The sequence below is a fragment of the Trichosurus vulpecula genome, chromosome 7 (genome assembly GCF_011100635.1).
Source record: "Trichosurus vulpecula isolate mTriVul1 chromosome 7, mTriVul1.pri, whole genome shotgun sequence".
Classification (NCBI taxonomy): domain Eukaryota; kingdom Metazoa; phylum Chordata; class Mammalia; order Diprotodontia; family Phalangeridae; genus Trichosurus; species Trichosurus vulpecula.
Window position 1 is genome coordinate 38,983,979 of NC_050579.1, and position 23,784 is coordinate 39,007,762.

At 40.3% G+C, this 23,784-nt stretch overlaps 1 protein-coding gene across 2 annotated transcripts in view; it reads right to left on the minus strand.

The window, feature by feature from the left end:
* Nucleotides 1-23,784, minus strand: part of MYO1D (myosin ID) — a 398,701-nt gene that overhangs the window by 62,660 nt on the left and 312,257 nt on the right. Inside the window, exon 22 of one of the 2 annotated variants that reach the window (XM_036768085.1) lies at nucleotides 14,362-14,411. The exons of the other annotated variant lie outside the window; for it this stretch is intronic. Coding sequence (XP_036623980.1) covers nucleotides 14,399-14,411 — 13 coding nt within the window. The 3' untranslated portion in view covers nucleotides 14,362-14,398. Of the gene's footprint in view, nucleotides 1-14,361; nucleotides 14,412-23,784 lie in introns of those variants that run through there. 2 annotated transcript variants of the gene reach the window in all.

A 23,784-nucleotide genomic window follows, 5' to 3' on the forward strand; every position in this document is an offset into this window, starting at 1 on the left:
TCTCTTTTTTTTTCAATTTCACCTATAACACAGTTGCCAAAATAATTTTCTTAATGGATAGTTCTTCATGTGTTACTACCCTGCTCAAAAACCTTCTGTGCTTCCCCATTGTCTCTTGTGTGATCAACTCTACATTCTTCAGCTTGGCATATAAGACTTCCTATAATCTCATTTTAACCTGCCCTTCCAGCTTTACTTCCTATTCGTCTCTTTCCCATAGTCTACATTCCAGCCTCCTGATCTTTGCCCTCTTGTATTAGGGCAAGCTGGGTGGTGCAATGGAGAGAGGCTAGACTTGGAATCAGGAAAGACATGAGTTCAAATCCTACCTCGGGTATCCAAGGTAGCTGCGTGATCCTTGGCAAGTCATTTGATCTGTCTACTCCAGTTTCCTCATCTGTAAAGTGGGGATAATGATAGCACCTACTCCCTACAGTTATTGTGAGCAACAAGTAAGATATTGGCAAAGCCCGTTCCAGATCTTAAAGCGCTTTATAGAATGCTGCGATGCTGAAGACGATGCTCTCCTGCCTCTGTGCGTCGATACAGGAGCTTGCTGTCATTCGGTGGTTGCAGTCACGCTTCACTTGTGGTGACCCCATTGTGAGATGTTCTTGGCACTGGAATGGCGCCATCTCCATCTCTAACTCATGCGACAGATGAGGAAACGGGGACAAACAGGATGAAGTGACTCGCCCAGGGTCACACAGCTAGTTAGTGTCTGAGGCCGGATTTGAATTCAGGAAGATCAGTTTGCCTGACTCCAGGCTCGGCGCGCTATCCACTGTGCCACCGAGATTCTTCCTCAAATGTTTAGCTCTCCTGCTTCCATGAGGTCTTTTCTGCATGCTCCACCTCCCCCCATCCCAGCGGAATGTGTTAACTCCCTTGCTCCATCACTCTGTACCTCGTATTATAATCATTTGTATATATCTCGCATCTCCATATTGAAGTCACATTTGGGAATTTTAAGTAATGGAGAAAAGCCACACATATCTACTTTAAGCTAAGTATAGTGTTTACTGGATACTGATGCAAGCCACAAAGAGAACATTTATTTAAACATGCCTTGGGTTGTCCTGGGTCCCTGGCTGGTTCCAGAAAGTACATGGGTATGTAGCTAAAACCCAGGTCAGCATGGTCTAGGCAATCAGTTGATTCTGGATGGTCCAAGGCTGTTAGGGGCAAGGTGGTTTTATGTGAGATGAACAGCGGGAGGTTGGCTTAGGGGGCTAGAGGCATCAATGTGAAATAAAAAAAAACTCCCCTGTTTTTCCAATTAAATTTGAGTCAGGGAAAGCACATTTGGGTTGGTTGGTATGCTGTCTTAAGGGCTGGTGGCTCCTTTACCTCCAGCCTCCCGAGAGAGAAAAATTGCTGAGCCTGCCTGAAGTAGGCTGCATCCCTCCCAGATTTTAAACCCCTTGAGGGCAGGGATTCATAGTATGACTGAACCACGTTGGCAATATTTTCTCTATAGAGATGAGCTGAGATGGCAATGACTTGGGTTAATATATATTTGGTTAGAATAAAGCATTGTCAGTCAACACTATCAAACTTCTTGACTTGAGCATCTCGTGCGTGCCATCATTTTTTGGGGCAAGGTAGGAGAAAGGTAGGAAATCCTTATGTTATCTCTCACACTCAGTATTTTCATGCATAAAGATAAATGGGCCACAAATTTACATGCTCTTCCTACATATGCCACTAGACAGGTAACTGCTTCTATTTTTCTTTATTAAGACACAAGGTGATAACTTAAATCAATATCTGTGGATTCCACACCTTTCTTTTTATTTTAATTTTTTAAAATTTTAAATGCTTTGTTAGCACTTTTTTGGGAGTGGTATTTATCACTGTTCTACCAACCAATTCTCTCCCAAGTACCAAGTAACCCATACCAAATTGCTTTGGTGATTATTTCTTGGCAATACAGTTTGAGATATAGAAGCCCTTCTTCATTTCTACTTTTTTCACTATTTTCTTTAGATTTGCAACCTTTAGTTCCTCTAAATTAAAAATTTTGTTTTGTCTAGATCTATAAAAATAACCCCTTGATTATCTGATTGGTATGGCACAAGCCTTTAAATTAATTCAGGTAAAAGCATCATTTAAATTATATTGACATAGTCCAAACACAAGTAATTAGTAACTCTCCAGCTCTATGTCATTTCTTTTCTGGGGAAAAAAAGTGTCTTGTAGTTTTGTTGTCTTGGAAGATGAATGCCCAGATATTTTATATATTCTGTACTTACTCTGGATGAGATTTCTTTTTCTATCTTGTCCGGCTGAGCCTTAATAATAATTTTCAGAAAGACTATAGATTTTTGTGAGTTTGTTTTATACCCTTCTACTTTACTGAAGTTATTGTTTCAATTAATCTTTTAGTTGAATACCTAGGGCTTTCTAAGTAAGCCATATTATCAGCAAATAGCGAAAATTTTGTTTTCTCTTTGTCTATGAATATTCATTAAATTACTTTTTCCTGCCTTAAATAACAGTGGTGACAATGGGTATCCTTGTGTTATCCCTGATCTTCTCAGAAAGACCTCTAGTTTTTCTCCATCACAGATAATGCTAGTTCTTGGTTTTTTGGAGGTGTCATTTACCAATTTGAGGAGAGGTCCATTCACTCCTATGCCTCCTAGTATGGGCATGCCTACTTTTATTGTGTTTTGCTTTATTGCACTTTGCAGATACTGCAGTTTTGCATCAAGCACGTCTGATGGCGCCATTTTTCCAACAGTATGTGTTCACAGGTGTCTCTGTGCCACATTATGATAATTCTTGCAATATTTCAAACATTATTATTATTATTATATCTGTTATGGTGATCTGTGATCAGTGATCTTTGATATTGCTATTGTAATTGTTTCGTGGTGCCATGAACCTTTTCTATATAAGATGGTGAACTTAATAAATGTGGTGTGTGTTCTGAATGCTCCACTAGCTGGCTGTTCCTTATCTCTCTCCCTCTCCTTGGGCCTCCCTATTCCCTGAGACACAAAGCTATTGAAATCAGGCCAATTAATAACCCTAAAATGGCCTCCAAGTGGTTCAGGTGGAAGGAAGAGTTAATTAATGTGGTCAAATTCATTGTTGACTTATTTTAAGACATTGCCACAGCCACCCCAACCTTCAGCAACTACCACCCTGATTAGTCAGCAGCCATCAAGATTGATTACAACTTGCTGAAGGCTCAGATGATGGTTAGCACAAACTTCTGCCTTGAGCTTCTGCTATGCTGATTGGTGACTGCCTCCCCCAGACCACCATCCCCAGTCACCATACTTCCCTTCAGTCCTTCCTCTCCAACTATCTCTTCCACAGTTTTACCAGCTACCTTGATGCTCACCCCTCTCCCCTTCTAGAACCACGAACCACAATCAAATCAACTCTATCACTTTTCCTGATGGACTGTATCATTTACTCCTCTATGGTCCCACTTACCATCCCTGTAACTTTCATGACCAAAGTGCCTTCTCTGTCCATCACTTCCCTTTGTGTATCATTTCTCACATTAAACTGCAAGCTCCTTGAGATCAGGAATTGTATTTGCTTTTGAATTTGTTGTGTAACACGGTGTTTAGAGTGTGCTCAATAAGTGCTTTTCCGTTCATTCACTCAGTCGTTCATCATAGTGGGTAATCTTTTTAATATGGTGCTCTAGCTTCCTTGCTAATGTTTTATTCAATATTGTTGAATCTGTATTTTTTATCAATACTGAGCTATAGTTTTTTTTTCTCTGTTTTATCCCTCTGGTTTAGGTATCAGGATCACATTTGTTTGATAGAAAAATAAGGTTGGATACTTTTTTCTACCTTTACCAAAATTTTATGTCACTTTAGAATTAATTTTCACTTGAACGTTTGATAGAATTAGCTAGTAGATCCATTTGAGCCTGTGGTTGTTGTTTTTGGTTTTTGCAGGGGGAAAAGTTCATTTATAGATTGTCTAATTTTCTTTCTGGAACTGGGTTAAATGCTCTATTTCTTCTTTAGTTAATCTTGGCCTTTTATATTTTTGTAAACATTCATCTCTTTCTTTTAAGTGATCAGTTTCTGGCATATAATTGTGCAAAATAATTTAGAACAATTGTTTGTATTTCCTGTTCAATTTGTGATTCTTTTTTCCTTTTATTAATGGTGATTTGGTTTTCCTTTTAAAAAAGCAAATTAACTAATGATTTCTTTTGTTAATTTAAAAAAACTCCTAGTTTTATTTAGAAGTCATTTTTTTGTTTTCAACATGGCTTATATCTTGCTTTATTTTTAAATTCTATTTTTTGTATTTATTTGGAGATTTTTGATTTGCTGCTTTTCTAGTTCTTTTTTTTAGTTGTAATCTCAATTCATTATTTCTTGATCCTCTTTTTTGTTGATGAGTATGTTTAGATAGATACATTTTCCCCTCAGCACTGATTTGGCTGTATCCCACAAGTTTGGTGCTATCTCATTAATACTATTTTTCTTGATAAAATTTTATTGTTTCTATAATTTGTTCATAGACCCACAAAAATATTTAAGATTATATTAGTCTTCATTTTCATCTTAATTCTTTCCTCAAATTACCTTTATTATTTATAATTTTTATTACATTATGGCCAATAAAGGATTTATCAGTTTTTTTGGGGGGGGGGCTCTGGTACTTGTTTAATTTTTGTGAAGCTGCCAGGTATAGCTGAGAAGTAAGTATATTCTGTGTGCCTCCCATTTACTAATCCCCCTAAATTTATCATATTTAATTTTTCTCTTCATACGTTTATTAGCCTAACTTTTCAGACCTCTATCTTTTTATTGTTTATCTTCCCGTTAGATTTTTCGAAGTCTGAAATGGACACATTAAGGTATTTGTTTGGAGATGATGACTGTTTGTTTGGAGGTGATGACTGTTCACTGGCTTCTGACCATATTTTCCTCTCTATGTATCATCTTACAGACTACTCAATAGACGCTGGATAAACAGCATACAAAATGGCAACAACTACAGAGTTGCAATTCTATCAACACAATTATGGGCCAAATTTTTTTTCTTTTTTCTTACTTTGCCTCATTGCTAGAAATCTGGAGCCCATGCTTGTTTTAAAAGTTTTATTGCTACCATTTGTTTTTATCACATTCATTTCCTGTTATCTCCCCCTCCCCCAAAAGAATTTTCTCTTTTATCAAAGATTGCTCCCTGCCCCCAACAGTTCATCCAAAGCAACAGCTATATTTATTACTTTTTTCAGCAGTCCACTTGGGCCTTAGGGATCTTGGAGGACTCAGAGCCATGTGGAAGGGGCCCTACTGTACAAAGTTCCTGTGTGTACCTGAAATCTCATGGTACATTCCTGTGATCACCATCGTCATTGGCTCTGCCCTCTGCCAAGCTAATAACACAGACTCTTCTGACTATATACCTCGCATACCTCCGAATCAGCATCATATGATGGCCCTAAACACCATAAGGCTTTTGATCCACAGGCTGGGGATTACTGAATTTTCCCCTCTTAAATGCAAATGGTATATAGGAACCCTGCTGCTGTTATGCAAAGGAATTCAGATGAAGCCGACACCCAAATGCTGCACTGGTTATAAATGGCTTCCTCCATATAGATTTAGGCTCTCAGAGGATTGAACAGTAGCTCATCTGCTTTCATGTTTTCCTTTGGCATTCAGTAATGAACTCATTAAATCACCAACTTGTTGTGACAGAAAGTCATTCAGATGCTGGTGCCATTGCCATGGAAACCATTCCTCCGCTCAGGAGATCTGTCTGTCTCTTCCTGAGGAGTGCTGGCTCCATAATTACCAGCACCCCAAATAACACAGAGGTATCGCGGCTGCGACTGCGTGCAAATCGCAAAGTGGGGAAGTAAAGCAACTCCACAGAGCGGCTGTTTCTTCCTATCTCTCCTCCCTAGGCCTAACTGGGAAGGGGGTGTCCTTGCTCAGTGCAATCTGATGGTTAGCAAATACCTCCCATTGAGAGAGCTGGGCCACACCGCCAGCTGGTCCACACCGCCTTCCAATTTTCCAAGCTGTTTGCTAATGACGTTTGGACTTGCACCGAACAATTGCTTTGCTTGGTATCTGAAAGATCCTAGAAAGTCAGACAAAGGCTGTTCTTTTGGAAGCCTCTCAAGGCTGCTCTTATAAAGTGAACCTACTGTTCCCTTATCTCTTTATGTCTTCAAAACCCATAGAGGTGGTCCCGGTTGTGGTTGTTCTTGATTTTCCAGATACCAAGCAAGCTACTGTGAAGTACACATTCAAATGCCATTAACTGGCAATTGGGAAAACTGCAAAGTAGTGAGGACCAGTGCTTTCTCCATGCTGCTGTTTGCTCAACATGTCAGATTTAACTAAACCTCCTCTTTGCCCTTTCCACCTGTCCATGGGGAGAAAAGATGGATAGGAGCAACGTGTCTTTGGGTCTCAAGCTATGCTTTTAAAACAAGGAGATTATGACATCTAGCTCTTGTCCCTCCCCATAGAAACATTAATGGCCAAAAGTCCAAAGTAGATGAAACACTTTATTAATCTATGATTGCAACTTCTAGACTTAGCCTGGCTTATATTTCTTTATCTAATCCCTCTTTGGTGAGGTATCATCATTTTGTTTCTAGTATCGCATATACCCAGATTGATCATAACTAGACCCAAAGGTTAGTGCCAAAATGTATTCCAGAGACAATATGAGGATCATTGTTTTCACTCTTAAAATTATTCTTAATTGAAAGTCGATAAATTCACAGACAAGAACAATTCCCTATGTCATTAAACATTGAATCAATGAGGGGAGGGATCATGTCTTTAATAAGGTACATAAAACGTAGCGCACTGAGAATAACTGACATTTCCTCCATAGATTTCCTGACTGTTGCCTCCTGAAATCCTTCTCTTCTGCAAGGTCCAGGTTGAGTTCTACCTTCTCTGTGAACTTGTTCCTGGTTCCTACAGCAGAAGTGACCTTTCCCATCTTAGGTTTTCCTAGGAGACTCTCCCTTGACAGTCCTATGGTCCAGTCACACTCTACCTTATGTTACATTTATTTGCATATTGAATTTTCTCCACCATTAGAGTTCAAGCTCCTGGAGAGTAGGAACTTCCCTGCCCACCCCCCCACCCCCAGCCACCCTTTTTTTTTCTAACTTTGGATCTCAGAGCCTAGCACATAGTAGACCTTTAACAAATATTTGTGGAATTGAATTTTGTAAAACATAGACTTGAGAATATCACTCTCCTGTCCATAGGCATAATGCTAAATTCTGTTATTTAATGTAAACTGTTACAAGTACACTGAGATATATTCCTTGAACCTAAGAAAGGGGCTCACTAAAGGCCCTCTCTCCCCCCAACCCCCTTCCTTAGCTTAGTAACACTTATAGAAATCCCTTTGGGACTGGAGCAGTGTGAGAAGCAAACCTTGCCAATCACTTTCTGTTGGATGTATGTGCATGTGTACGGACATGTGTGCGTGTATATGCTTGTGTGTGCACACGTTTTGTAAATTGGCAGGGTTGGGGGGGCAGCATTAGGAACGAGCTCAACTACAGAAGTTTTAATCAAGTGGTTTTTTTAGATTTTTTGGATTAAGCAAAAAGAGCTCATGGAATTCCTGTTATATTCTTACTTTGACTACAAAGAGGAAAAAACACTTCATCAGAGACCATAGGAAGATTCTGGTTGTGAAAAGCCATCAAAGGGGCGATGTCTAGGTTTTCTTACAATTCATTCTCCAGATAAAAGCACAGCCAGTGTTGTATTAGGAACATGAGTACTCAGAGGTGGCCTGTAGAACACTGGTGATCCCCAAATATCTACTTCACTCCCAATTTATGGTGTTCTATTTCCTGGGCTAACTAGCTTGGGTTGGTACTAGGTTAAGCATTTTGGTCTGATTACTTTCTCCCTGCTTAGACTGTGAGCTTCTTGAAGGCTAGGCTTTTCTACAGGCACACATACCTTGGGCAAGTCTCTAAACTTTGTAGTACCTGATGGAGTGACATACTTAACTAATACTACTCAGTAAGTGCACATTGAAGTTGTGTGCTTCAGGTTCCTCGTTGACCAAATAGGGACAATATCTCCTTCTTTCAGAACAAAAGGGAGGACATGATGATCAGTGAAACTGTGTGTGTGCCCTAACATTCTGTAATTCCAAGCATCTGCTAAACAGGGGCAGCTAGGTGGTACAGGGGATAGAGCACTGGGACAGGAGTTAGGAAGACTCATCTTCCTGAATTCAAATCTGTGTTTTAACTAGCTGTGTGACCCTGGGCAAGTCACTTAACCCTGTTTGGGTTTCTTCATCTGTCGAACGAGCTGGAGAAGGAAATAGCAAACCACTCCACTATTTTTGCCAAGAAAATCCCAAATAGGGTCATGAAGAACTGGACATGACTGGAATTACTGAACAACATTAAACACGTACCTATCGTTGCTTTAGGTTCAAAGTAGATGAGGAAAGGTCAATTTAGACTTGAGAAAAATAAAAACTTACTAAAGAGAGGGCTGTGGAAAAGGGGAACAGGACTTTACATCCGTGACAGACTCTGCAATGCACCAACACTGGCCTCCTTCTTGTTCCTCTCACAAGACACTCCATCTCTAGACTCTGGGCATTTTCTCTGGCTATTCCTCAGGCTTAGAATACTTTCCCTCTTGATCTTATCTCTGGACTTCCCTGGCTTCCTTTGAGTCCCAGATAAAATCCCATCTTCTCTGAAAAGCCTTTGCTAATAATATTTATCATAGCACAGAGCCTGGCACATAGTAGGTGCTTAATAAAATGCTTATTCCCTTTCCTTTCCCCCTTAATGCTAGTGCCTTCTCTCTATTGATCACGCCCAATTTACTCTGTCTATGCCTGGTTTGTATGTTGTCTCTCCCATTAAACTGTGAGCCCCTTGAGGGCAGGGATTATCTTTTTCCTTCCTTTGTATGCCTAGTGCTAAGCACGTGGCCTAGCACACAGTACACACTTAATAAATGCTTACGGACTTATTGACTGAAGAGGTAGTGAGTTTCACACCTGTGGAGGTCTTGGAGGAGAGGCTAGCTCATGCTGTGTGTGTGTGTGTGTGTGTGTGTGTGTGTGTGTGTGTGTGTGTGTGTGTGTGTGTGACAGAGAGAGAAAGAGAGAGAGAGAGAGAGAGAGAGAGAGAGAGAGAGAGAGAGAGAGAGAGAGAGAGAGATAGAATACTGTAGAACTGACTCTTATTTAAGTATAAATTGGACTGGGTGGTCTCTGAGGTCCCTAACGAATCTGTTATTTTGTGAAGAGGATAAAAATGTAGATAAATCTAAAGCAGTGCTATCTCCCAGTGTCCCCAGTACAATGCTCAGGACATAGTTGTTTCTCACATATTCTGTTTGTAGAAACACTTTGATGGAAAATTCTGGGGGAATAAAATCAACTTAGGCCAAATCTAATTGTCACAAATATAAAAAAGGGATATTTTCACTTCATTTTAATATAACTTCAGGCTCTATTTAAAACTAATAGCTCGAATTTAAATAGCACCGACTGTGTGCTAGATATTGTGCTAAGTGCTTTAAAAATATCTCATTTGCTCCTCACAACAACCTTGGAAGGCAGGTGCTGCTATTATTTTATAGTTGAAGAAACCGAGGCAGACAGAAGCTAAGGGACTTGCCCAAAGTCATACAACAAGTAAGCGCCAAAGGCTGAATCTGAATTCAAGTCTTCCTTATAAGAACATGATATATAATAATATAATATGTACAATATATTATACATAAGATATATAGGATACAATCATATAATGTGAGCGGCCCCTTATCAGGAGCAAACCTTTATCAAAAGATATCATACCGCTTTTCATAGTCTCGATCAGCAAATCCAAGTGCAGCGTTGAGACTCAAAGCATCAGTCCAGTTTCTATGAGGCTACGTCATTCCAAAGGAACAAACACTGCGTTTGCTTCCTTTGTATTTGTTCTATAGGGAATTTCCTAACCATTAGCTTGCTTTTTGCACTCGTGCCTTCTCATCTCAGTGCCCTTCTGTTTGCAGAGATAACCTTGAGTTACGAATGTGACCCTCCATCTTTGTACACTGAACATGTAATCATAAAAACCAGCACTGATATTGGGGCTTAAATTTCGCAAAGCCCTTCCATTTGTTATCTTATTTGATCCTCAAACTCACTCTATGAAACTGTGATTTTAGAGATGAAGAAACTAAGGCTGAGGGGGGTGGTGACTTGCCCAGGGTCACTGTTATTATCTTCACTATGGCTTCATAGGCACAGCATGATACACAGTAAAACAAAACACGGCTTTGTGTCAGCTTGTGAAATAGTCCAATTTTGGGCACAAATTTTACACGGATTGAATGTCAGCCTCATTGAAGACAGCATTATTCAGCCCTGTGGAACATGCCTGGAACACATGTTTTGTTTACATCCAGAAGGGTACATAGACAGTCCTAGGCAGAGTGTCTGGATTAGGGAAACCGCACCAAAGAAGAATGACTCATTTGCCAGAGACAGGAAAAGGCTTCCTGGGCTAACTGGTTCCACAGACTTCACCAAGCCTGATTCAGCCTTGGCTTCCTTTCGATTTATCCTTAAAGTACCACCTTGTCTGACTAATAAAGGGGAAAGATGTCACTGCCAAGATATAGGCCTCTGACATATAGAGCCTCAAGATGCATATAGTCAGTGTTTGTTTACCCACTTCAGTGGAATAAATGTTGGCACAGAGAATCCAAAATCCACAGAAAATTCAAAAGCACTTCTCTCTGGCTTTGGGATACATTTTCTGTTTTTGTAGTAGTAGATGTAATTCCCTAATTATGTTTACTTTGGACTGTGTTAAATATTAAACTAGTTTGCTTTCCCTGATCATAATCAACTGATGTTATTGGGAACTGTTTGAATAAGTTTGAATTTTGACACTGCCAATTATTATCTGTGTGACCTTGGTGGAGTCACTTAACCAACTGGGGCCTCAGTTTCTTCATCTACAAAATGAAGGTGACAGAAGTAAGATGATCTCTAAATTTATGATACTATGTGTTGGCCCTGGGGTGTCCTAGGTGCGACATGGTAAGAGAATCTGGTAGGGGATAAAGTATTTACTTTAAATGATATAGATAAGCAAGAACTCAATGTAACATGTTTAAGTCAAAAGTTTCTCATAGTTCATTAGAAAAAAAAGGGTGAACAACTGAGAAATAAGATACATAGGCAATGGGGTATAGAAATCTAGCTTACCTTACAGGCAAATAGAGACAGGGATAAGTGAAGGGGGAGGATGATAGAAGGGAGGGCAGATTGTGGGAAAGGAGCAATCAGAATGCATGCCATCATGGGGTGGGGCGGGAGTGACAGGGAGAAAATTTGGAACTCAAAATCTTCTGGAAGTGAATGTTGAAAACTAAAATAGATAAATTAATGGAAAAAAATTTAAAAAAGAAAAAAAAGGGTGGGCAGTTTATAAAGGAAAAAGAAAAATATTTTAGCTATATTTTTCTATAATCACAATGCTAATAGCTAACCCTTTTCTAAATTTTGAGTCCCAAATAAAAAAAAAACACAACAGGTACACGGGACCGAACTATAACATTTTTTTCTTTTTTGGGGGTATACGTGCCAGAGCCTGAAACCTAAATACCTGAGCTATGGAATTTAGAGGTTTTTTTTTCTGGCATTATGCAGAAAAATGCTCACCAGTCATATTCTCTTTCCTTTGTATTATATTCTTTATTTCTAGAGATCCAAAAGCATCATCATCATCATCATTAAAATTAAGGTAATTTGAGGGAAAATAAAATGGTAATTTAAAAAGTTTACAATAGGCAATGAATTGGAGGATGAATTTAAAAACTGAGCTATTAATCAGTACAATCACATAGACTGGAACTTTCTACTCTGTGGGGTGGGTCTCTGAAAGTACAGTCATGTTGGAAAACACTGAAATGCTCTGACGGTGTACGTGAGTATAGTATGCCCATATGGCTAGGCCACTCCCGGGGGAGAGCATAGGGAGGTACCTGATGCTGTCATGTATGCTTGTTAAGATGGATGGACTTATTTTATTTTATAACTTATGCATTTTGGAGGAAGGGCTAGGGGATATAATACATGAGATGGCAAAGCACTCACTTAAAGAAGAGCTAACATTTAGACATAAAACGCTTGGATTTCAGCAGGGCATTTGGCAAAAGCTTTCACGATATTTTTACGGACAAGATGGAAAGCCACGGTTGAATGATTGGACCAAAGAGCAGTGATTATTGGATTTATGTTAACCTGAGTGCTTGGTGTGCTTGGGCCAGCTTCAACTGGGCCTATTGTTAAACATTCAGTGTGAGCATGTACATGTTGCAGATTGGCAAACACCACCCAATTAAGGCTTAATTTATTGCCAGGTTGGTTGCCTAGCCTCTAGGCTTAAGAAGGTGATGGAGAAAAGGTTAATGATGCAGATTACTCTTTTTTTTTAATTTTAATTTTTATTTTTAGTTTACAACACACGGTTCTACATAATTTTGAGTTCCAGATTTTCTCCCCTCTCTCCTCCCTCCCTCCCCAAGACGGCATGGAATCTCATATAACTACCACGTATAACTTTGCATTGAATTAATTTATACACTAGTCAAGTTGTGGAGAAGAATTATGACCAATATGCAGATTACTCTTAAAAGTGTGTCAGGCATATGTTTTCTCCCCCTGGAAAGCCAGTTGTTAGACATCTACCAGCAGAGCCCTGACCTGAAGGGGCTTCTCTGGTGGCTCAACCCATGCACCTATACCATCGGCTGCATTTTGGTCAACATTTTTGGCTGTGACCAGTGGTTATTCATGCCTTTGACCTGGGGTTTTTAAGCTGGGTCTGTTTTTTATTGTCGTTGTCGATACTTTAGTTACTATATTAATATGTTTGAAAGTCATCAAAATAATTGTTATTTTTATTGTGGGCATTTCCAAACACTCTTGTGAGAGGTCTGTAGCCTTCACCAGACTGCCCAAGGGGGCCCATGCCCCCAAAGAGGATTAAGCACTCCTGATCCCATGGAGGATGCAGATAGTGTGCCCACTAAGTCTGCAGGGGATCCAAAGTTGGGAGAGGAAGCCTAGTAGATTGCAGAGCTAGGAACCAAGATCCTGACAGGTTCGGATGATGGGCTGAAGCAAATAAGATGATATTTGAAAGGCATAAATGCTTATACTGAAAACTTTCCTGTCCAAGTGCTAGAGAAAGGAGGCATGGTTTTGAGTAGACATTAGATGGCCTCCTGATGGGGGGGATCCTGTAGAAGGGATTCCTGTGCAGGTGTGGGTTGGACTAGATGGGGAGTGAGGCCCTTCTGACCTCTGCCATTCTGAGATCCTGGCATAGGGCTGGAGGGTGCTGTACAATTTATAATTCACTTTCATATCTATCTCATTGAAAGCCCCCCTCCCACATTGGTCTATGTTGTGGGGGGTATGTAGGGCATTTATTACCCTGACTTTACAGAGATAAAGTGATTTTCTCAAGATCACGCAGCGAACATAGTACAGTGGCAACTCAAACCCTCACTGAAGTCCAGTCTTTCTATTATAAGATGTTACTTCATTTCTATTACAAGATGGTCATTAACACAGCCAGAGAGGCTACATGGTAGAGTGGGTGGTGAGCCAGCCTTGAGGCCAGGAAGACCTGGGTTCAAGCCCCATCTCTGAGATGTCCTGGCTGGGTGATACTTGGCAAGTTGCTGGGCCCCTCAATGCTCTAGGCAATTCTCCAAGACCATAAATCGCAGAGGTTTCAATCTGCATTGACAGAGGAAGTTCCTCAAAGAGGAATTCCACATGTTAGTTAGGTCTAGTTCCTAGCCTTAGAAGGTTACAGAGCATGTAGGTGGCACATTGGATAGGCAGCTGGGCCTGGATCTGGATCTGAATTCAAATCTGACCTTAGTTACTAGCTATGTGATCCTGGGCAAGATATTTAACTTGTGTCTGCCTCAGTTTCTTTATCTGGAAAATGGGGATAATAATAGAACCAACTCCCCAGGACTGTCATGAGAGAAAGCGATATTGACACACACACACACATCCATATGTATGCAGTATTTGGCAAACCTGAAAGCACTATATAAATGCCATGATGCTTGTTCATCAACATAACCCTGCCTTAGTCACTTTGTGAGGAAGGCTGGAACGAAATGATCCATGAGATCTTCAAGCTCCATCTGACTAGAAACGAACTGCAAATGGTTAACATTTCAGTCAAAATACAACACAAAGTGAAGGTGACTCTTGGGAGTGAGGGTTTTGTTTTTCTTCTTTTAAAGTCTGATTAAAAGTGTCTTCTTTCACACGTTTAGGAAGCATAATCTAGTCGTGCTTCTCCACTCAGAAAACAGAAAATCAGGAGTGCTTGGCCATCATCATATGCTCATACCTGTGGTCTGAAGCCAGCAAACAGATCTCTTCATATTTAAGGGTTTATTGTCAGACTCACACAACTGCTGACAATTGAGAGACCAGAAATAGCCCTGCTTTTCACAAGAGAAAGGCTTCTTGGCCAAACCCCACTGGGTCTGCTGTAGAATAAATGAATTCCCAGGGATATGAGAGGAAATGCAGGTCACTCAAAAGGTCACATGCTTCTGCCCCTTTTCATCCTCTCATTCTCAGCTTGCTTCCTTCCTATTGCTTGGCTTAACTATTTCATGAACTCCTTCCCGAATACCTGAACTTATCTTATTTGGGTGACTGTAGCGTGGAAGATCACAGACTTCCTGCTCTTTGTTGGGGTTGGAGACACAGGGTGGGAGTGGGGTGGTTCTAACTATTATTAACCCAAAGGGAGGACAACCCTAAATTTCAGAAAGGTTTCAGTGTAATTACATACCTGTGATCAATAGTCAATGAGGATTTATTAAGCACCTGTTGTGTGCTGAGTATTGGGCTAGGTGCTAAAGACAAAAGTGAAATAGTCTTTGACCTCAGGCAGCTTACATTCTATCAGGAAAGACAATATGTACACACCATACACATACATCTCTCTCTCTGTCTCAGTCTGTCTCTCTACTGTCTCTTTCTTTCTTTGTCTCTCTGTGTGTCTGTCTCTCACATAAATACAAGTAGTTCATCTCAGAAGGAACCAAACTTTGGGCTGATACCAAGGCAATACTTTGCCATTCTGCTGAATCCCTCTCACCCACAGAGTCCTGAATAGTCCCTGCCAGACTTATAGTGACTTGGTTTCCCCCAGAAGGCATAAATACTTTAGGCATGGTGACCAGGGAATCCTCTTTCCTATTAGAGTCTATATATTCCCTTCTTATAATGGCAAGGCTCTGCTCTATTCTCCTCTCCTTCTCCCTGCTCCGTGTTGTGAATTTACTCTCCAGTTGTAGGATTCATGAGCACGATTCAATTCTGTCTTCAGAAGAAACTCTCTTTTGTCTAGAATGTCTGATTCCCAAGTTCTCAAACTGGGAATTCTGAAGGGTGGTGCTGCTTTGGTAATATCCATTCTCTGGCTAAAAGGCTAGACTGGGATCATGCCACTGAGGAAATCCGAATTCCCATTCTTCTGTGCCAGGGTAGAAGATGGCCTTCAGGACCATTGTCCATGAACTACCCTCTAGCGTCATTTGGGTAAACACATGCCTACCTCCACCACGTACTTTTGCTATAAGTTATGGGGTGAATTTCAGAAGAAAAGCACAAGGAAAAAGATGAAAAGGCAAAAAATACCACCCCCCCCAAATCACATAAAGGGCTGAGAGCAGTCTATTCCTTTTTAGCTTTTTACAAGTTTATCTTCCTGAGTCCCAGCTCATCAGGTATCTTGGGACAGCTCCAGTGCCTAAGGACCATTTGGGAGTTGTCTATGTCATCTCAACGATGCACCAGTGGTCATGCTCACATTCTACATAGTGAGAGGCTGTCCTCATCTCAAAGGTTCACACTCATTAAATCCATCAGCAATTCCTCTGATCAATACCCCTTGCAGTCATATCATTTCCCAACTGGCTATACTACTTTGGACTTTATCGTGCCCACAGGAACTTCGTCTTGTAAGAGCAAATTAGTCTTGTTATTTGTATCTAATCAGTGCCCTCTTCCCTGGGACCCTGATTAATGAAGGGTGAAGCTAAGAGTGCTTCCCAAAATCTCCATTTAAGGGGAGCCCCCAGGCCAGTCATCTCTTCATTTCCTGTCTGGCATATTGCAAATGGTAGTTAGCCCACAAAGCCTGACTCATCATGTATTTCAAGTGCAATACTGTAATACAGAACCCAGTCACTATGTAGAACAAAGTTTCTATGGGAAAATACTTAGGAACCCTGGGAAAATGTCTCCTTTTAATACAAGAACAGGGACTTTTCTAGCTCCACGCCATGAATGGTAGGTGGCAACTGTGCATTGTGGGGCAGAGTCAGAAAGATCTGAGTTCAAATCTCACCTCAGACACTTGCTAGCTGTTTGTCTCTGGACAAGTCCCTTCACCCTCATTTGTCTCTCTTCCTCATCTGTAAAATGGGGATACACTGGAGAAAGAAACGGCAAACCACTCCAGGTTCCTTGTCAAGAAAACCCCATGGAAAAAAGTCCACTGGGGGCACAAAGAGTCAGACACGACTGAATGACTAAACCACAACCAACTTGTGCACTGCAGCAGGGAGAGGAGAGGTAGTTTACATCTTGCCCTCTTGCCCAGGACCTCTTCTTCAACTCTCCGGTAGAGATGACAGAGCTCAGACCAACACAAAATATCAACCTAAGAGGATTAGGCTGTCCCAGAAATCGTAGTGCGTTATCACAGTATTATAACTCATTATTTTGGTTTGACTAGCTTCCTGCCAGGCTAGAGTCTGTATGAAACAATAAAAGTAAAGAGAGATCATGAAAAGCAAGAAGATGACTATAATCCACTTTACTTAGCTATGTCAAGAAGAATTTGAGAAGTTTTCTGGGCATAATTTTCTCCCAGGTAAGGGCAGAGGAGTTATCATACTACACATGCTTTCACAGAATGAAACGAAAATGAAAATATTGCCTTGGGAAAAAGAAGGCCAGTGATGATGGTTTGTTCAAGCCAGTAATGAGTCTCATCCCATTAGGATTAGCTGTCTATGGACAGCAGGGTTGAGAAGGATGAGATGGAAGATGTAAGCCTATATAACCATTCATTTGAAAATTCTGATTACTCAGAAAATCTGGAAAAGAAGTTGACTCATTATCTTTTTCTACTCTCCCTTACAAAGTCATTTACATTTGGAAATCTAGGTCAACATGTGTGGTCATCCTTTCTTAAGCTGACACCATGTGCTTACTAATGATGATTAATTGTTCTATTTTCGTTGGATACTCTAGATCCCGGTATGTATAGCAGACCTTCTCTTTCCCTAATAAGATCCATTCAGTGAAGGTACATTCTAAGCCCAGAGCCTGACACATTAGAAGAAAGGATCATCAACCAATTCTGAACCACATCTTCTTCCCCTTCCCACAAAGGGCCTAGATATATTAATTCTACAAGACCAAGTAAAACTCATCTTGGTTCCACAAATGTACAAACATCATTCTCAGTGAGAAATCTTTCTAACTTTAAGACAGAGGAAAAAAAACACCTGATATATCTTTTTAAGCAGTAGAATTCTAGATTTATTTTGGGCCTTTAGAAAACCATTTACGAAGGATTTAAAAATATGTATTAACATAGCAGGTATACTTGGGATAGTGTTAAAACGTAAACTTCTTGTGACAAGGGATTGTTTGCTTTGCTATCTTTGTATAGTGCCTGGAACGTAACAGGTGCTTAGTTGAGCCCAGGGCCTGGCACATTATAGATATTTAATTAATGCTTGGTTGCTTGATTGGTTATGGTCACACCAGTTTCTTCATTATCTAGCTACAAGAGGCAGCAAGGTAAAGTGACTGGGGTATTGGCCAACCTGGTCAGTCATATCTGCATTGGTGGGTGGTGGCTCTGTGATCCCAGACAAGTCTCTTAACCTCTCAGTGCCCTACGCAATGCTCTAAGACTGTAAGGTATAAAATAGTTGCTCATCTCTCTTGCTATACAAAGTTTTCTCACTGGCAGCTCACCACAAGAATGAAATAGAAAATATTTTTCTTATAGAAAAGCTTGAAGGTAGGGGAAAGAGTGTGAGGGAGAAGATGGGGTAGAGATGGTTCTTATTCTGTCCAAAGCTGACCCTTCCCACTGTGTGCTTCCCCTCATTCCCTTTCCTTTCTCCAGAACCATGTTCCTTTCTCTTTCTTGTGACTCTCACTCTGACCACTCAACTCTTTCCTCTCTCCTTACAAACTCAGGTCTTTCCTCTCACTGAAAGTTTTTCCTTTCGCTGCCAACATTCTTAAAGCAGGAAATACCGGCCACCTGCATTTCCTTGTCATGTTCATTTCCCCATCTTTTGTTATCTGGCTTCTCTCTCTACCACCCTTTCCAACAGGTCAACAGTGACCTAAATGCCAAATCCAATGGACTTTTCTCAGTCTTCCTTCCTGATATCTTGGCAATATTTGGAACTGTTCATTTTCTTTTCCTTGACCTTCTTTTGGATTTCACAATATTATCTTAGTTCCTCTACATGTATGGCCGATCCTATTGAGAAAAATGATTATTTTCCTATAATACTAATAGCCAATTTTATATACCAGACCCAAAGATCCTCTCTTTTTCTCTTATTTATTCAAAGCTCAGCCTCTGGAGGACTCTTCTGAATTTACCTCGAAATTCACCCAACCCAGATCATCTCATCTAGGTGGAATCCTTACTGTAATCGCACCACTGTTCTACTTCGGTAAGAGTGGGTAGAGAACAGATCCTTTGGGATAGACTGCTGGAGGTGGACATGAAGCTCTTTGTCCAAGAGTGACAAGATCAGAGTCACATCCCCCAGTCTCTCATTAGAATAAGCCCACCTCTCATTGTAATATTCATTCTCTCATTAACTGTTAACCAATCAGAATTGACTTTCACCCTCAGGGATAGCCCTTTTCCAAGGGTGTTTAAATATTCAGCAGCCTCCATGGTGGGGGTGGTCTCTTTGGTTTCTGGGAGAACCACTGATCTCAATTTATTATCTATCCTAATTAATAAATTGATTATTACCCAGAAATGATGTCTCTCAGACTTTTCATTCTCACTACTCTCTGTCTTTCAACATTTCCTCTTCTGCCTCCTCTTCCCTTAATGCCCTCAAGCCTTTCCTTTTTCTTTCCATATATCTCTAGCCTCAATCTTCCTTCTGAGCTTTAGATCCACATTCCTAATGGTCTGCTGGGTATCTCCACATGAATGTTCTATGAGCAACTCAAACTCAATATATCCTAAACTCGAATTGGTATGGTATTCCTTAATTCCCAATTTCTGTTAATGGAACTACTCTTCTCCCAGTCACCCATGCCACATGCTAGCAGCATCTCTGGCTCCTCATTTCTTTCCCCACCATCAATTCTAGCACTCCATTATCTATTATGTAATTTCTTTTCCATTTTCTGTCAGCTGTTCTGCTTGGTTTTAACTTCATGGACATCAAGCCTCCCTCAGGCATCATCACCTCAGATCTTGTCATCATGAAGCACCGATAGCCAGCATCTGACTGGGAATGGAGGACATGTCCTCACTTGGGGTACCCTCTGCAGCCTCTCCTCCTTTTCAGCATCTTTTTTCTTTCTATCACATTGTAAGCTCCTCAGAAGCACACAGTGTCTTTGTTATTTGTATCCCTAATGCTTAGCATAGCATTCAGCACACACACAGTAGGATCTTAATAACTATTTATTAGTTATTGACTACTTCACTGCCACCACTCCAATCAAGATAGCCATCATATGTGGCTATTAGAGTGTGGGCTCCTTGGGGGCAGGGAATTTCAGTTTTCTCTTTGTATCCCTAAGCACTCAGCATAATGCTTCATACATAGTAAGCCCTTAAATAAAGTTCATCCAGTCATTCATTCATTTGTTCAATCACCTCTAGCTTGGACTGTTGTAACAGCTCTTTAATTGCTATCCCAGGCTTCCTATGGCTGCCAGAAATACATAGCCCTAATGGTAGAATTATAGAATGCTTGTTGGTGTCAGAAGCAAACGTAGTAAGCATATAATAAATATTTATTGAACATTTCATTATATTACAACTGAAACTTGGCTTTTTGTCACTCTAGTGTTAATGCATTCCCCCCACCTCACCTCCCCCATCCCGAGTGATTTCAGATCCTTCTCAAATATGTCTTATAAGTCTTTGTAATCTCTCTGAGAGGTAAAGAAGTAGACCTTCAGGTAATTAGCATCATCTGCAGGAAGTGACCTGTTATGTATATGGAGCTGAGTCATGGCATTTTTCAACTTTGTCAGTCTTTTTTTATTTTTAAATTAGAGGTGAATCAGATACTCCCCAAACTAATGCCTGGCCAAGCTCACTTTCAGAATAGGCCTGAGTTCCAAGGGAACTGATAGCATGCTGTTTTTCCTTCCATAGATGAATTCCCTGAACAAGCTTCCTGGGTCCTTTTAAACAGTTCATTGTAACGTATATCGTGAAGTACTAAAATGTCTATATGCCTGAAATATTTTCTCCCATGGTGCTGATTAATGTAGCAGCATGAAAACTTCAGTAGAATTTTCTAGACAGTATGCATATAGGGAAAAAGAAATAACATATGTGCAATTTGTTTTCTCAGCAGTGATGATATGAGCAGGAATATTTCACTCCTCATTGTTTTGTTTTGGTTTTTAAATGGAGAACATGGCCAGCATTGCTCCAGGCTAAAAAGCTGAATCACCTAAGTAGTGACTAACTTTGGAAATTCACCAAAAGTATCTTGTGTTCTGCGCACCTGGCTGTGGGATTCTCAGATGTCAATGACAAATTCTGGTGCAATGTCTGGTTTTCCAGGAGTCTGGTCCCAGGTAATATTCTTTTGAGGCCTTTCCTTACCTAACCAGTTTCTTATGATAGTGAACACCCAAGGGCAGTGACGAATCAGAGTCGCATTAAAAAACCCTGTCTCCCCATGAATGAGTAGTGGATAGGTACACACCCAGGAGTGCAAAGTTCCTGTCTCGGTAATGTTTTTTCCCCTCCCAAAATATTACTCTTGGAGTGATGAGCAAAGTATTGTAAACTGATCTATCTAGACAAGATCTGGATTTCCCATTCCTCTGTAGAGGTGGGGGAGTAAATTCAATTAAACAAATATGGTCACCTCTCTTGGATCACTGCTTTGCTGCTATGTACAGGCTTGTGTAGCTCAGTGAAACTATAAGCTATGCCATGCAGGGTTACCCAAGATGGACAGGTCATAGTGGAGAGTTCTGACAAAAGGTGATCCGCTGGTGAAGGAAATGGCAAAGCACGCCAGTATCTTTGCCAAGAAATGATATGACACCAGAAGATGAGCCCTTCAGGTCAGAATGCATCTAACATGCTTCTGGGGAAGAACAAAGGACAACTACAAGTAGCTGGCTGGGCTAAAGCTGAAAGGAAGCTCAGCACAGTTGTGGATATGTCTGGTGATGAAAGGAAAGGCTGATGCTATAAAGATCAATGCTGCATGGGAACCTGGAATGTAATATCTATGAACCAAGGTAAGCTGGATGTGGTCAAACAGGAGATGGAAAGATTAAACATCAACATCCTGGGTGAAAGGGAACTTAAATGGATGGGAATGGGTGAATTTAATTTAGGTGATCACTACATATTCCACTGTGGGCGAGAATCCCTTAGAAGAAATGGAGTGATCTTCATAGCCAATAAAAGGATGAGAAAAAGGCAATACTGGGGTATAATCTCAAAAATGGCAAAATGATACCTGTTCAAACTGTTCCACATCACAATAATACAAGACTATGCTCCAAGCACTGATGCCAAAGAGGTCAAAGTTGATCAGTTCTATGAAGACCTACATTTTCTAGAAATAACAGCCAAAAAAGGTATCACATTCATCATAGGGGATCAGAATGTTAAAGTAGGAAATCAAAAGAAAATTGGAATAACAGGCAAGCTTGGTTTTGGAATAGAAAATGAAGCAGGGCAGAGACTAACAGAGTTTTGTCAAGATAACTCTCTGGCCATGGCCAACACTCTTTTTCAACAACCTAAAAGACTCTACACATGGACATCATCAGATGGTCAATGGTGAAATCAGATTGATTATATACAGGGTGTTCCTAAAGTCTGGACACATAGGCAAAAATGCATATTTTCAAGAAATGAAATGAATGAAATTTTCAACAACATCTTATTTAATTGGAATATTAACAAATAATATCTTCAATGTTATTTCCATCTTTTTTGATGCAAAGGTTGATTCGCTTTGCAAGATTCATGTGAACTCGATGCAGTAACTCCACATTTCCTATATGTCCAGACTTTAGGAACACCCTATACGTTGCAGCCAAAAACAGTCAGTTAAAGCAAGGCCCAGAGTTGAATATGGATCAGCTCATGACTTCTTATTGCAAAATTCAGACTTAAATTGAAGAAAGTAGGGAAAAGCATCAAATCATATAGGTATGACTGAAATAACATCCCTTATGAGTATGAGGTGGAGGTGACTCATCGATTGAAGGGATTAGATCTGGTAGATAGGGTGCCTGAAGAATTACGGACAGAGGTTCACAATACTGTACAGGAGGCAACGAAAAACATTCCAAAGAAAAAGAAGAGCAAGAAAGCAAAATGGTTGTCTGACGAAGCTTTACAAATAGTTGAGGAAAGAAGGAAAGCAAAAAGAAAGTAAAGGGGAAAGGGAAAGATATACCCAACTGAACGCAGAATTCCAAAGAAGAGATAAAGTTTTCTTAAATGAGCAATACAAAGAATAGAAGAAAACGACAGAATGAGAAAGACAAGAGATCTCTTCAAGAAATTACAGATATCAAGGGGATGTTTCATGCAAAAATCGGCATGTTATAAAAGACAAAAAATGGTAGGGACTTAACAGAAGCAGAAGAGCTTAAGAAGAGGTGGCAAGAATATAGAGAAGAACTATACAAGATCTTAACATCACCATGATGGTGCAGTTACTGATGGAGAATACAGGTATATCCTGGAGAATGAAGTCAAGTGAGGCTTAGGAAGCACTACTAACAACAAGGCTACTGGAAGTGAGAAATTCCAGCTCAGCTATTTCAAATCCTAAAAGAGGATGCTGTTAAAGTACTGCATTCAGCATGTCAGCAAATTTAGAAAACTCAGCAGTGCCCAATGGATTAGAAAAATCAGTTTACATCCCAATCCTAAGAAGGGCAATGCCAAGGAATGTTCAAACTACTAAAACATTTCACACGCCAACAAGATTACGTGTAAGATTCTTCAAGCTAGCCTTCAGCAGTATATGAACTGAGAATTACCAGAAGAGCAGTCTGGTTTTTGAAGAGGCAGATGAACTAGAGACCAAATTGCCAAACTTCTATAATGTTTCAAGGGGTACAATCACTATATGAGTTTACAATGCAAGTGTTAGCATCTCCATTTTTTCAGATGAGCAAACTGAGGCTCAGAGAGGTTGACAACATGTCACCAAGGGTCACATAGTTAGTAAGTGCTGGAGTTGGTTTTCAAAGCCTTCTGACTTTATGTCCAGTGTCTGTTTTGCTCTAGCATTATCTCCCTCTCTAGCTAACCTGCAAAGCCTTCCATCTCCATGACTGTATGATGACAGATTCACAGTTGGAAGGGACCTGAAGGAGTACCATTTTGCAGATGAGGAATCTGAAGCCCTAAGAAGTTAAGCTTATGAGGCCTATCACAATTCATATGGCAGTATTAGAATTTGAACCCAGGACCCCTGG